General features: G+C 40.5%; 1 protein-coding gene across 1 annotated transcript in view; it reads right to left on the bottom strand.

The window, feature by feature from the left end:
* The window catches only part of CTNNA3 (catenin alpha 3), a gene marked incomplete at its 5' end in the record, with an annotated part of 866,777 nt that overhangs the window by 62,020 nt on the left and 789,919 nt on the right, over positions 1-14,838 (bottom strand). The window contains one exon of the mRNA XM_083364633.1: positions 3,699-3,880. Within this exon, the coding sequence (XP_083220759.1) occupies positions 3,699-3,880 (182 nt within the window). The remainder of the gene's footprint in view (positions 1-3,698; positions 3,881-14,838) is intronic.

Genomic DNA, 14,838 nt, shown 5'->3' with positions numbered 1-14,838 from the left:
CGTGTTGTTCTATCCCAAGTGGGCATCAGTTTAGGAATGGCTGAAATTCTCGCAAACTGAAAATTGTGGCCACTTCCAAAATGGCAGCCACTTCTGGGCACCACCTGGCTTCTATCTATTTCTATTTTCTCCTTGAGAAAAACATTATGATTTAGATAGCCTTTTACTTTGGAAACAAAGTACATTATATCTAGATTTCTTAAGTTCATAAATAGTTTAATTAAATTGCAACAGTTCAGCAATTGATGGTGGAGTTGATACCAGAATGTTTCAAAATGTGAACTCATCTGCTCCGCAACAAGATTTTATTAAAACATACTTTATTTCGTGAGATTAAAAAAAGACTATTGCTATTTGAAATTTTTGACTATCAACTACATTTTTATTTGTCCCTAAAGGCGCTAAATATTCACAAGATGAAAATGTCAACTTTTCAGTTTTCCTTCTATAGTTTTTAGGTTTTAAAACATCTAAAATACATAAAATATGCATTACATTTATCTTTTTTTTCTTAACCTTGTATGATCTGTATGTGTCAGGTCCCCAAAGAAATGTATTTTAACCCCTATGCCTATTTTCCCTTTTCTGAAGCCTTTCTTTGTGGCCTGCCATTCTGTTGGGAGGGGGGAGCTTTTGGGATTGCTTGCACTGTCCAGCTATGATGCCCTTCCCCCAGGGGATGGGATGTCTCACCCTTATCTAAGAGATAAGAATATATATATATATATTGCGCCTGGATCCAGGAGAAATTGAAAGTGAGAAAGACCTTGAGGAGCCTGCCGAAAAGACCAGTTACCAAAACACGATGCCACCTGTGGACTGGCTGGGATTCAAACGAACACTGAGACTCTGTGGGGAGGAGTATTGAATGTTGCTTTTAATATATTGCTTTGCAGATTTATCTCTCAGACCTCGCCTTGATTCCCTGCTGTCCCTAGCCCCTAATAAAAGTTCCTTTTGAGACAATGCCTGTTTCAAGAGTTCTGCTTTCTTGGGAGGCTTAACTGAGGCATTTCTTCTATGAAATATTTTCTTCTCTCCAGTATACTAGATTATAAAACACTTTCATTAATCCAGAAGAAATAGAGGATGCCATTAGTGTGCATCTTCAACCTGTTACCTTAAAAAAAATCTGGAATTTTGGGCTCTCTAACCAAGAGGAGGTCACATTGTACCAAGACGCTTTTGGGTTCAAAGAATTAGCCAGTGACATCACCGTTTCCCAGGGGATGCCCAGTTGGGGGCTCCTTTCATGTCCCTGACAGGAGCTGGAGTAAAGGACGGGAGCGCAACCCCACCTCACAGCAACACTTGAGTCTCAAACATTGGTTTGCTAACCTCCATATGAGCCACCGTGCTCCCCAGGTGGTCACATGAAACAAGGCTGTTGGATGGCTATCCTTGGATGCAATGATAGTGGAGAAAAATTAAGATTTTCTCACCCTTACTGCCATGAGGTAGGTCCTAATAGCAGCTCAAACCTGGGTTCAGACAGATTCAGTCTTCATCATCATCCAGGAGTGTTCCTGACGCCTCTTCATTTGCTTTATCTGAATCTCTTTTTTTTACACAACCCAGGTATTTATGACATAAAAAGATGTAATCTTCTTGTGCCTTTTTCCTGTACTCTCCTAATTACCAGAATTATATTTGGAGTGATAGCAAAGTAGTCAAGATGGCAGCTACACCAAAGCCTCTATTTTACAACATACATAAAACATAGCTACCATCTTGACTTTTGAATGTCCCATTTGCAACAATCAAAATCAAAAATATCTGAGCAGATTCTGAACATATCCAGCCTAAACTACATTTAGCTTTCATTGAAATCAATGCACCAAATCAGAGTTAATTGTCCAGTATACTCCAAGGCCAGTGAAGTTCATGGGCACTTAAATACAGTTTACTATGGATCAAAGTCTGCTTCAATTCACTTTGGATTGAACATATTGGCACTTTTTTGTATCTAAAAACAAAAAATAGTCCTTTATGTAACTGAGTGATAAAAAGTGCTTATGTTCCTAGTATTTATATATTAGAGAACAGAAAGCAAGGAAAGCTTGTTTTTCTCTGAAGACATTTCACCTCATCCAAGAAGCTTCTTCAGCTCTGACTGGATGCTGGGGAATGGAAGGATTTATACTTCCTGCAGACAACTGGTCATTTGCATTCTTTTAGAGAATCACTGAGGCCACCTGGAGGTTTATCTGTGTCATCAGGGTCACCTGAGTAGTGCAAATGGGTATGGAGCCTTCTTGGAACTACTGAAAGGACTGTGTTGTAGACTGGAGAGAGATGATGTCATAAATCCCAAAAAAGATCCAGCAAGAGCTCCTCCATAATAGACAATAAACAAGGCTATGTTGTCATTCCATATGTTGCAGGAATATCAGAAAAACTGAGGAGGATCTTCAGCCAACACAACATACATGCACAATTCAAACCCATGAATACACTAAGGCAGAGATTTGTCCACCTCAAGGATAAAACACCCAGACACAAACTGAGCAATGTGGCATATGAAGTACAATGCAATGAGCCATGTGCAGATATGTACATTGGGGAAAGAAAACAACCACTTCATAAACGCACGGCACAACATAGGAGAACAAACCAATTAGGACAAGATTCAGCAATCCATCTGCATTTAAAAGACAAAGGCCACTTTTTCTAAGACAGCCAAGTGCACATTTTGGACAGAGAGGACCAATGGTTTGAAAGAGGGGTCAAAGAGGCCTATCATCATCACAGTAGTCTCCTGATCCATTTTCTGCATTTTCTCCAATCTTCTAAATTAAATTAGGAATTGATGGGGATTTACAAACACTTGCCACACTCTCTGTACTGCAGCAAAATTGGTATTGTATCAAAGAACACTTTATACCAGACAGATACAACCCATTCTTCGTAGAAGCCATTACTAGGCATGTGTTAGTTCCAATATGTTATATTTTGATAGTCTACTGTTTTCTTTAGGACATCAGAGTTATGAGACCGTCTAAACAAAAACCATATCTGCACAACCTATTTAAACTGCTTGGATATGCACTTCCTTCCCCTTCTGAATGTAGAAGCATCGTTTGTCCTAGAGACCTCCGTGCCTGCCACTTACTTTCTGAACAATAATCTTCATGGTTCATTGAGAAAAGCCATGGCATTTCAATTAGTGCAAAATTGATTTGGGTTTCTAGTGCAGCCATGGTTAAATATCACAATGAAAAGGACTAAGTGAGCAAATCCCAACTTTTTTCGTTGTCATGTAAATTATTTCTTAACCATGGGTCTTCTTTGCCTTAGATCATTTTGTTATGTATTCATCATAAAAGGGTCACCCAGAGCAAATAAGCCTAGGCAAAACAGAAAATCGAAAAGGATGAACATCTCACTGTCTTCCTCCAAACCAACATACACTTTAAAGCAGGGGTTTCTTGTCAACTTTAAGACTTGTGGACTTCAGTGACTGGCTGGGAAATTCTGGGAGTTAAAAGTCCACAAGTCTTAAAGTTGCCAAGGTTGGACACCCCGGCTTTAAACAATCATTGTGGCACTTCTATATTTTACAGTGAACATTTTAATTTTCGGTTCTATTAGTTTTGACGTGCACTTGTCACCTACTATTATAAAGCCTTTTCTCTTTTCCATTTTGAATGTGACAATGACTTCCAGTGCTCAGAAATATGTATTTCTTTTAAATTTACCTTGTGAAGTCTGTCATTTCCATCATAATCACACACATCTGTTTAGCGAGAACGATGATGTCATTGCTGGTGTCATCCCATATTTCAATCTCCTTATCAAGCTCACTCTTGACTTTCTTAAAATCAGCCACTTGTTCAGCTATCTTTTCTTTTTCCGCCTCTGGCAACTGAGTCATCTTTGCCTGCAAAATCAAGATCCACAAAACATCAGAGGACGTCCCCCTTTTATGGACTGGAAGGGAATTTAACAAATTATTACTGTAAATAAGATGCGATTGTGAAACAGCTAAGATCTAATCTACAAACATTTGGGCCAAATTCCTGTAAGAGGGCAAATTTTGACCAAACATCATAGTTACTAGCATAGTTTTATGCACAAATAAACCTTTCTTCCTCCAGTATTTTTTTTTTAATTTAACAGGCCACTCAATATCACTAAAAGAAGACAATTTATGCCGAACTACAACTACTTTGCTAAGTATAACATTGCACTTTTCCCTTCGCCAGAGATATCCAAATTTGGCAACTTTAAGACTTGTGGACTTCAGTTCCCAGAATTCTTCAGCCAGCATGGAGTTGAACTCCATAAACTTTAAAGTGGGCGCTCCCTCACTGGAGGTTTTTAAGAGGCTAGACCAGGGGTGTCAAACTAACGGCCCGCGGGCTGGGCACTTCACGTGGAAGCCGCACCCACCCCATTGCCGGCAATGGCAAAGCTGTCCCAATACATTGCGCGATGTCATGTGATGTTGTGAGTTTGACATGTCTGGGCTAGACAGTCACTTGTCTGAAATGCTATAGGTTCTCCTGCTTGAGCAGGGGGCTGGACTAGAAGATCTCCAAGGTCCCTTCCAGCTCTATTCTATTCTAAGTTGCCAAGTTTGGAGACCTTTGTCCTACAACAAAGGAAAGCAAGTATGTAAAGAGATATAGCAGAATAGACCACAACACTGAGGGAGACAGCTCTGTGCAGATTTCAACTTGCTTTTATTTCTTCCTAATCTGACTATTTAACTCGTATATTGAATTAATCAAAAACAACTTGTTGTGGCGGTTAGGCTGCTATAAGGTGTGGTGTTTGGTGTTTCTCTTCACTGCCATCATAGTGGTCATTCAGACTTTTTTTCCCCAGAGGATTTGATTATCCGAAATACTACCTCTCTCCATATGTGTTTGTCCAGACATTAAAATCAGCAGAGAAAAGCTCTTTTGATAACGCCCACATATTCAAAGTTCTATTTATCATTCCAGGTTTGGAATGTATTTCAGCATTACAGTAGAAGAAAAAAAGTAGACCAGGCAGCTGGATCCAGATCTTCTTCGAAAGCTTGCAAAGGGGTACAGGTCTCTAATTATGTGTATGCTTATTATACACATGCTTAAACTGTGTATTTAATCCATGTGATCAAAATAAGCAAACACTTTCCAAATAACTCCTCACTCAACAATCACCATTCTCATTTATCCTTCTTTTTTCTTATCTAGGTCTCACCCATCTTTTCATGACACTAAACAGAATAACATTTCTCTGAAATGAATTCATTCAGAATTTCAGAAGGTTGTTTTTCCATTATCACCATTCACTGGAATCTAACATGCAACTATTACCAGTCTATACATTCTTACTTTCCTATCATAGTAGTATATGGTTGTATACCACTATATATTCTGAAATCAATGTAGATGACACCAGTCCATATTTTCTGACATTTTAGCTCATTTGTTCATAACTGAATCAAAATGTTCACTTCCATAGATTCACGAAGTGTGCACCATAAGATCATACCCCCTTCATTCAGATCTATTCCAACTTTTCACTTTCTTTTAGGTTTACAAATACCAAACACAAGTATTTTTAGTTTAGTCACTTGTAAATTAATGCTCTATTCCACATATTCCTTTTCCCATTTCAGTGGCAATCTTCTATATACTGTATACCATGGTGAATATCAACTGAGTGTTTAGATAATGACCTCTGCTACCCATTTTGGTTTTGGGAAATTGAGGCTTTTACTTATTTTGCAGTCAGTACACAGAGACCTGCTGTAATGTAGGGACTAAAGTATTGAACTAGGGCGGGGAAAATTTGCAGTCACACAATCTATAGTCTAAGCATGACAAAGCCTGAATTATCCTACTTCAGACACATTATGCAAAGACCCAACTCTCAGGAAAAGTGACTAATGCTGAGGAAGGTGGAAGAAAAAAGAAAATGATCAGCAGCATCAGATTTAGTTACAATGGTGATGAATGCACCAGTGGAAGACCTGAATGAACAGATTAGAGATATATCATCAGTGGAAAAAAATCTACTTATGTGGTCTCTATAAGTCAAAAACAATGATGTCACATGACTAAGCAATCAACCACCCTGGCTTCCTTATGCATAGTGTGAGCTATGCTTGGAATACAATTGGACTTTGGCTGCACTTGTTGTATAATGGGCTCTTAAATTTGTTTTGGGCTATTATTTTCTATGTCCTGAATTCTAGCCCTGAAGTGTGGAATGCTGTAGACATATTCTAAAAGCCTTTTAGAAGAATGAAATATGCTCCTCATTTATAGAAGGAAAGTATTCGATATGAAGAGATGGGGACAGGAGGGATGCAGTGGAAGCTGGATCCACAACTACTTCATTCTCTTGCCAAGCAGTCTTCCTGAATTTGAGTACCGTTGAAGGAATAACTTTATATGAAGATACATTGAGACTGTTCTCCAAGGCATGACATATGAATATACTAATCAGTCATTTTTAAGGTCCATGTTCAATTTTTCCTTCTAGTTATGCTTTAATTTCCAGGGATTGCCTGGAAGCTCCTTTTTAATGATCACCATCTTCTTTGCAGCTGTCAAGGATTATACCATCTGCCTTGCCAAAAGGCGATCAGAATGAATTGCTCTGAAATTGCTGTGGAACTGTTCAAAATTTTAAAATAGCAAAATGTCTGACATGTTTAGAAAGAAGATGGTAGCTTGAAGATACAAAGATACAAAAATTCAGTTATTCAGTTTGCTGCCCAAAAACAAGCTCATCACAGTCTGGAACTAAAAAGAAAAAGAAGAGAACATGACCTCATTCTCACTTCTACATTTACTAGAGATAGGGAGCAACTAGCTTTTTCCTAATAGTTTCCTAAGTGCACTGCAATAAATCCTGTAACATAAGCAAAGAACTGTCCTATCAGGGTTTTAAATAAAAGTAGACAACAATCTCAAGAGCCTACATGCTTGAGCAAGAAAGACCTAGAACTAGCCAAGTATCAGAAGGCAGAGCTGATGGGTTCAATGCGCTCATAAATGGTTTCCTACATTGGAGGAGGTCACCTCTGATACTTGGCTTTCTGGGCAATGGGAGGCAGTGCCCATGTCACACTTAGTTCCACATGCTTCTGGGTGGTCACTGGTGATAAGGATTGCCATCACCCTGAACAATTCCAAGCACATTACTGCCACTTCCCATGAAAAGCCAAGCAGAGCAGGGCCCCATTCTAAAATAACATTAACATTGGAAGAATGACCTGTCCATCCATCCCTCTCTTCTGTTCTGTGCTATTTTAAAATTTCTCTTGAAGGATTGGGGACATTCACAGGAGGACCTGGGTGTGGTTCAAAAGACAAAAAATAATAACTTGAGAAGGTTGAAACTCTTCCCCAAATCATATCTCAGGTCCCTTTTGAGGTTTTCTAGGCACTAAAAGTATTCAGGTGGAGAAGGCAGAATTTAATCTATTTATAGATTTACCATATTTTCCCATGTATAAGACGCTATTTTTTCCTGCAAACACCCTGTTCAAAAATCAGGTGCATCTTATACAAGTGCAGTGACTTATACATGAAAAAATAACGGTAACCTCCACAGCTCAGGGCATGCCTGTGTGGATTCTTTTCATGCCACTGCCATGGTGCCTAGTGCAGGTCTCAAGCCCCTGTGGGCTTGCCACTAACAGGAGGGGGGAGGGGGAAATATCATCGGATGGCGGTGTCTGGAGGCAGCGAATGGGACCAGCAACATGGATGACAGCAATAGACCTTTCCCTCCCTCGTACCTGTATGCTGGCCAGGGACCGTGTGGAACGCAGCTGCTCGATAATAGCGGCTAGCCAAACTTCCGTTTTATAGATGGCACATGACACCAGTGAGACTAGCTAAAAAGTTCAAAAATACTTCAAATGTTTGTTGGAAATGTAATCAAAGACCAGGTACTTATTACCATATCTGGTGGTCATGTCCTAAAGCAAAAAGGTTTTGGCTTAAGATACATTTATGGTTGGAGAAGATGATTAAAAAAGCAAATAGAATTTAAACCAGAATTGTTTCTCTTAGGAATGATAGGCCCCAACTATGACAAGGAGAGCGGGTACTTAATGTTACATGTATTGACAGCAGCGAGAATTACGTATGCCCAATATTGGAAAAATGAAAAGTTACTGACTGAAGAAGTATTAATTAAGAAAATATTGGATTAACTTTAGAGATTAAAGAGAAAGAAAATTCAGTTTACTATAGAACTTGGAACAAATTCTATCAATGGCTAGATAAGCGAATTAGCGAGAAAGGAATGTGATATGCAATTTTGAATGTATTTGAGTAAGAATGATACCATACATTAATATTGTTTTTGATAATCTATTATACCTATCATTGTTATTATTAGCTTTATTACTTTTATGTATGTATAGTTACCCAGACAATACACTGTTTGCCAAATATTGAATGTTATTGGGGGAAAACCCAATCCTCTCCCCCAACCTTTCCTCTACCCTATCCCAAACCCCCATTCCCTTAACCCAGGGGTAGGCAACCTTGGCTCTTTTATGACTCGTGGACTTCAACTCCCAGAATTCCTGAGCCAGCATAGAGTTGAAGTCCACGAGTCATAAAAGAGCCAAGGTTGCCTACCCCTGCCTTAACCTCTCTTTAACCTTAAAAGGTAAAGGTAAAGGTTCCCCCGCACATGCCTGCTAGTCGTTTCCGACTCTAGGGGCCGGTGCTAATCTCTGTTTCAAAGCCGAAGAGCCAGCACTTGTCCGAGGACATCTCTATGGTCATGTGGCCGGCATGACTAGACGCCAAAGATGCACAGAACGCTGTTACCTTCCCACCGTAGTGGTCCCTATTTTTCTACTTGCATTTTTATGTGCTTTCGAACTGCTAGGTTGGCAGAAGCTGGGATGAGTAACAGGCCTTCACACTGTTACGCGGCACTTGGGATTCGACCCACCAAACTGCCGACCTTCTGATCGACACAGCTCAGCATCTTAACCCACTGAGCCACCGTGTCCCTTCCTTTAACCTTATAAAAACTAAAAAAAACTTTTCCCAAAAAAAAATTGCGGCTAGCCAAACTTCTGTATTTGCCGGTTCAGCTGTTCGGTGCTCTGCCGAACAGCTGATTGGTGTGGAGAAACGGTGGGGAGTTTAAAGCCTTCGCTTCCCTTTCCTTACCGTCATGCCGATGCTCACGGCGGTTTGTTTACCAGAGTCGGAAGGCTGCTGCTGTGAACTGACTATGCATGCTGATTGTTCCGATGCTGGTTAGGTGAGGGGGCGGCCAGGAGGCATCTATTTAGAGTGCTGAGAGGCGGTTTCCCCCAGTGCTGACTTTGTTTGCTGTAAGCTTGGATCTCGCATGCTAGAGCGCCTTATACAAGGGTGCGTCTTATACACAGAAAAATACGGTAGGTCCAGTTCTGCTGCTTAAATATAATAACTTTAAACATTATCATTTCCTTTGTATATTTTGAAGTTTATTGTTCCTTGTGTTTCTAATGTTTTCTTTTTATATCCCTTGGATGATAATAAAATATCTATCTACCTACTCTCTGGCACTGGATGCAAATTAATATTGCAATGGGAGGCAAAAACATGCGCAGTTCACCAGTGCTAGTTAGAAAAACATTAAAATATGCTTTCCTTGGTTAATTAGCTGATTCATTTGAACACAATTTCGTTTTTATTTTAAGGGTTCATGTTTATAAAACTGTATATGATGTTTTCTTTTTTCTTGCTACTGTTTCCAATATTTGCCCTTGTACATACAATACTTTGTTGACAGAACTGTCCTAGAATTGCAAGCCTCGTAAAAAGCAGGAGGAGCCCATTGGCCTTTACAGTGGAAAGCCTAACAAACTTTAAGAACACTGAGGGAGCAACAGTACAATTATAGACAGAAATGGGACCCTTGCAGGAGATATTTCTGAATACCGGGGAGATGAAAAGCATGAGACAGAAATTCAAAATCAGTCAGTCTTAATTACCCTAAATTTTGTAAGAGAAACACTTTGGCAGGATTTCAAAACATTGTTATTTTATCCTACTAGCAATACAAATCTTTCCAGAAATCCAAGTGACTCTTGTCCCGTGAGCTTGCCAGCCTGTTAGAGCATGACATTAATTTTGAAAAACCCCTGGCATCAGAGAGGCATTCTGGATCTAGACAAGGCTTCTGATCCTCAAAGTTCCCCACTGTTGGTAAGGCAAGTGACAAATGGCACCAGATAGAGTTAGAATCACAAGTTTGCACAGTGCTATAATTTATGTCCCTCAAGATAGGCCAGGTCAAGGAACAGGCACGGCAGGAATTCCAAGAACTCTCTTCAGTGTTGTAAAATATAGAACAATAACAGAATCTTGAAAACCTATCCAGTTTCTCTCTGCCCCACCTTATACCAAATCAAATTAAGGTGGGGGTGTTTCTTTCTTGAGTTTCCATCTATTTAGGATGTATATAATCTTTTCTGCAATGCCCTCCTCATTTCATTCCTTCCTGGTCTTAGTACATACTCCTTCAGACCTGGCAAAGAAAGATTGTAGGATGTGGCAGCTGATGTACACATGCCACTTTGTTTCCCACTTCCCAAGGAAACATGACAGAGTCATTCACCTTAATTACTCTTGTAATTACTTAATTACTCTACTTATAAGTTGTGTTCAGCTATTATTTTGATAGGCTTTCAGCACTATAAGGTATGCAAAGGTTGGCATAATTAGAGGGATAAAGCTATATCAGCACCTTTGGGGCAATATGGCAACTCACTCACTTGTGGTCCAAAAATTATCCATTAGGTCGAAGGGGACATAGGCATAGCGCCACTGTTTCTGGCTCCAGACTCTATTAGATATATGGTTACACCTGCCAGGTATCTTAGTCAGTTGGAGTCAGTTAACCACTGGAAAGCATTCTTGCTTGCATGGTGCCATGCATTTCCACCAGCCGTCCTGTACAGCAAGTATAAAAAGACACCATTGGCTGAAAGACTCTGCTCCTGTGGCTTAGGAGAGGTGGATACCATTGGACACATACTCCTTCGATGTTCCTTCTATAAAGCTATTCGGAAAAAAACATATCCTCCACATAATTGAAAGGTATCCTGGTCATTCGGAAAGTATTTATCTCCAGTGGCTGTTTAAGGATGAGCAGGCAGTTATCACGGCGCAGGTGGCTAGATTCTGAGCAGCAGCATTGGGGATTTGCCGAAAACATAAATAAACATTTTAGGTCTTTTTAATAATCTTTTATAATTAATTTTATTCAGTGCTTTTTTTCTAAAAAAAAAAAAAAAGGTGCCGGAACTCAGAGGTGCTGTCACTGGGAGCGATGCTGGTGTCTTGCTACAGTGTTGCCACCCGTCCTTCGCACCCCCACCCCTGTGGCTCGGAGCCACATGCCGTGGGGATTCCCCTCCCCACAGCCGCTGTGGGGATTCCCCTCCCCGCAGTTGCCACGCCACGGCCCGTGCTGAACCCCCACCCGGAGCTGCTCCAAACCCCGACCCAGAGCTGTGTTCCTCGTGGCAGTGGTCTCCGGCACCAAACAGCCTCTTTCCAACCACATCCAGAAAAATTTGTAACAAACATTGGAATTCTCAAGGCCATGTTTGGTATTTCCCAGCAACCTGTTACTGGAAGGAAAAAGCAATCCCTGCTATGTTACTGATCCCAGAGAAGCATTTGCATGTATGCAGGTATCCTCAGGGTGTCATAGTTATGGATGAGAAATATTGGTTGCAAAGTTGGCATTTCTGGATGTAATACAGATATTTTGGACTTATTTTTCTTTCTTTGCATGTTTGATATTTTTAAAAAGGCATATGCTACTGACTACACTTATGGACATCTTTTGCTAGGATACATGACCACTGCTTGTCCAGAATGTGAAAAGTGAAAGATTGTGACTAAATAAAATTTTAATGTACAGATAATACCACCAGAAATTATTTTAGCCGTTTTAATAAATGTTGTTATTGATGTTAAGCTCACCATGGAAAACATCATATATTGTTATGTATACACTAGGTTAATTATTTAAAGACTGAACTGCAACATAATCGGTGTTGACAGGAGGGCAGAGGTCCACCCTGAGGCCTCTCGTTTGTGGAGTTCCTCAGGGGTCGGTCCTCTCTCCCCTCCTGTTGAACATCTATATGAAGCTGCTGGGCGAGATCATTCATGGTTTCGGGGTGGGGTATCATCAGTACGCTGATGATACCCAACTTTTTCTTTCCACCCCGAACCAACTCAGTGATGCCCTCGGCGTGATGTCCCGTTGCCTGGAGGTGGTTCGGGTTTGGATGGGGAGAAACAGGCTCCGACTCAATCCTGCCAAGATTGAGTGGCTGTGCATACCGGCATCTCGAGTGAATCATTCTTCTCCATCTTTAATGATGGGGGGTGAGGTGTTACCCCCCGTCGATAGGGCTCGTAACTTGGGCATCCTCCTGGATTCACGGCTCAGTTTGGAAGATCATATAGGAGCCATGACCAGGGGGGCTTTTGCCCAGGTTCGCCTGGGGCGCCAGTTGCGGCCCTATCTGGACCAAGATGCTCTACGTACAGTCACTCATGCACTCGTGACCTCCCGGTTAGACTACTGCAATGCTCTCTACATGGGGCTGCCCTTGAGGACCACTCGGAGGCTTCAGCTGGTGCAGAATGCAGCTGCGCGAGTAGTAATGGGAGTGTCTCGATACTCTCATGTAACACCTCTTCTCTGCGAGCTGCATTGGCTTCCAGTTGCCCTCCAGGTGAGATTCAAGGTGCTGGTGATGATCTATAAAGCCCTAAATGGCATGGGTCCGGATTACCTTAGGGAGCACCTGCTGCCAGCATCAGCTTCCCATCGTCCTGTGCGTGCCCACAGGGAGGGCCTCCTTAGGGTTCTGCCGGTTAGAGATTGCTGGCGGGTGATTCCCAGGGAGAGGGCATTCTCTGTGAGGGCGCACGCCCTTTGGAACAAACTGCCGATGGAGCTTCGGACTGCCCCTGACCTTTGCTCATTTCGCTGGGACTTAAAAACCTGGTTGTTTGAATTGTCTGGCCTGGACTGAGGGATTTTAAATTTTAAATTATATTAATTAAATCAAATTAAATTAAATTAATTTTAAAATTTTAATTTTTACTGTTATTATTAATTGTGGGCTTGTACTAATTTAATTTCATTTTATTCTCTTTTTGTACTGTTTTAACTGCCCTGTGAACGGCCCTGAGTCCTTCGGGAATAGGGCGGTATATAAATTCAACTAATAAATAAAATAAAATAAATAAATACTCTATTTTTCAAAACACACAACAGTCTAAACAGTAAAAGTAAAGTCCAAATTAAAAATATTTCATTCTTAAGAATTGTTTAATTTAAAGTGGCTTAGTTGTAATAGATGGTTATAGATTCAAAATAGCTTTCAAGAGTGTACAAAAGATACTATTTTTTTCTAGCATCAGCAAAATTAGACATATTACATTGAGAAAAATGTTTCTCATTTCTTTCCTGTTACCTTTATTGATTTCATTGCAGTTAACATGGAAATAGATTATTTTGTTATCTAATTTTACCTTCCAAAAGACAGAAGCAGATGAAAAATGTGAGGTTATTTCCTGTTGGCTTTTTTGAATTAGCTGTTTTAGATTCTAAAAGTTTAGTTCCTAAACAAGTAACCTTGTAAATAATTTTAATGTCCTCCTCTAGTGCAGGGTAGACAACCTTGGCTGTTTTATGACTCAAGGACTTCAACTCCCAGAATTCCTGAGCCAGCATGGCTCAACTTGGAAACCTCTCTCTTTCCCCTCAGCATGGCTGGCTCAGGATTTCTGGGAGTTGAAGTCCATGAGTCATAAAAAAGAGCCAAGATTGCCTACTTCTAAAGCCAATAGAGGGAGCTTTTTTTTCCCAAAAGAAAAGGTGCCGGAACGCCGTTCTGAGCATTCTATAAGAAAGCCCTGATTTTATTATATGTTTTTATCCAGCATTAAACTATACTTGATGTATTTTTATTGTCAGGACAGTATGATTCAGTTTTTCTGAAGGTTTTGTTATACTGTCTGTCAAACTAAGCAGACCGTGGTCACCCATTGATTACATCATTAATTGTAACATATTGCTATGTCTTCTTGGGTTGGTTCTGTTTAGTTTTGTTTTATTTGAATGTTTAATTTACATGAGCCTTGGTGGAACAGTGGGCTAATGCCTCCTTAAGTAACACCAGCTGCCTGCAATTAGTGCAGGTTCGCATCCCACCAGGCTCAAGGTTGACTCAGCCTTCCATCCTTCCGAGGTAGGTAAAATGAGGACCCAGATTGTTGGGGGCAATAAGCTGACTTTGTAATAATGCCGCTTGGGGGGGGGAAAGCCCTAATAAGCAGGCATATACATAGAATGAAGGCTACTGCTAAGCTTGTAAGCCGCCATGAGTCTTCAGAGAAGGGCGGGATACAAATGGAATAAAAATAAAAATAAAAATAAAATAAATGTTGGCCTTTGGCTATAATAATAAATTGATTGATTGATATCCATTAGGTCTGAAAAAATACCTAGCTATCCTTCCTCCATGATGCATGTGCCAAACAGATGGGTTAGGGATTTGCATTCTGTTCATCTATCACTGGAGCACTGATATTTACAACCTTCGTGGACACCAGTTGCTTATTTGATCAACAATTGGCAAACTTGTTCCAAGAGAAATTTTGAAGGCTTCCTCTTATCTCCGAGTCCTGTTAGGGTTATAAAAATCAGTTCAGGGTCATCTAAGTAGCCCAATAAGAAGAATTCTTCCTCATCACAATCTTTCCTTGATTCTTTTAGGCCAGGGGTCTTCAAACTTGGCCCTTTTATGACTTGTGGACTTCAACTCCTAGAATTCCTCAGCCA

The sequence above is a fragment of the Vipera ursinii genome (genome assembly GCF_947247035.1).
Source record: "Vipera ursinii genome assembly, chromosome: 5".
Classification (NCBI taxonomy): domain Eukaryota; kingdom Metazoa; phylum Chordata; class Lepidosauria; order Squamata; family Viperidae; genus Vipera; species Vipera ursinii.
Note: the sequence above shows the minus strand (reverse complement) of the source record. Positions and strands in the feature narration are given on the sequence as shown.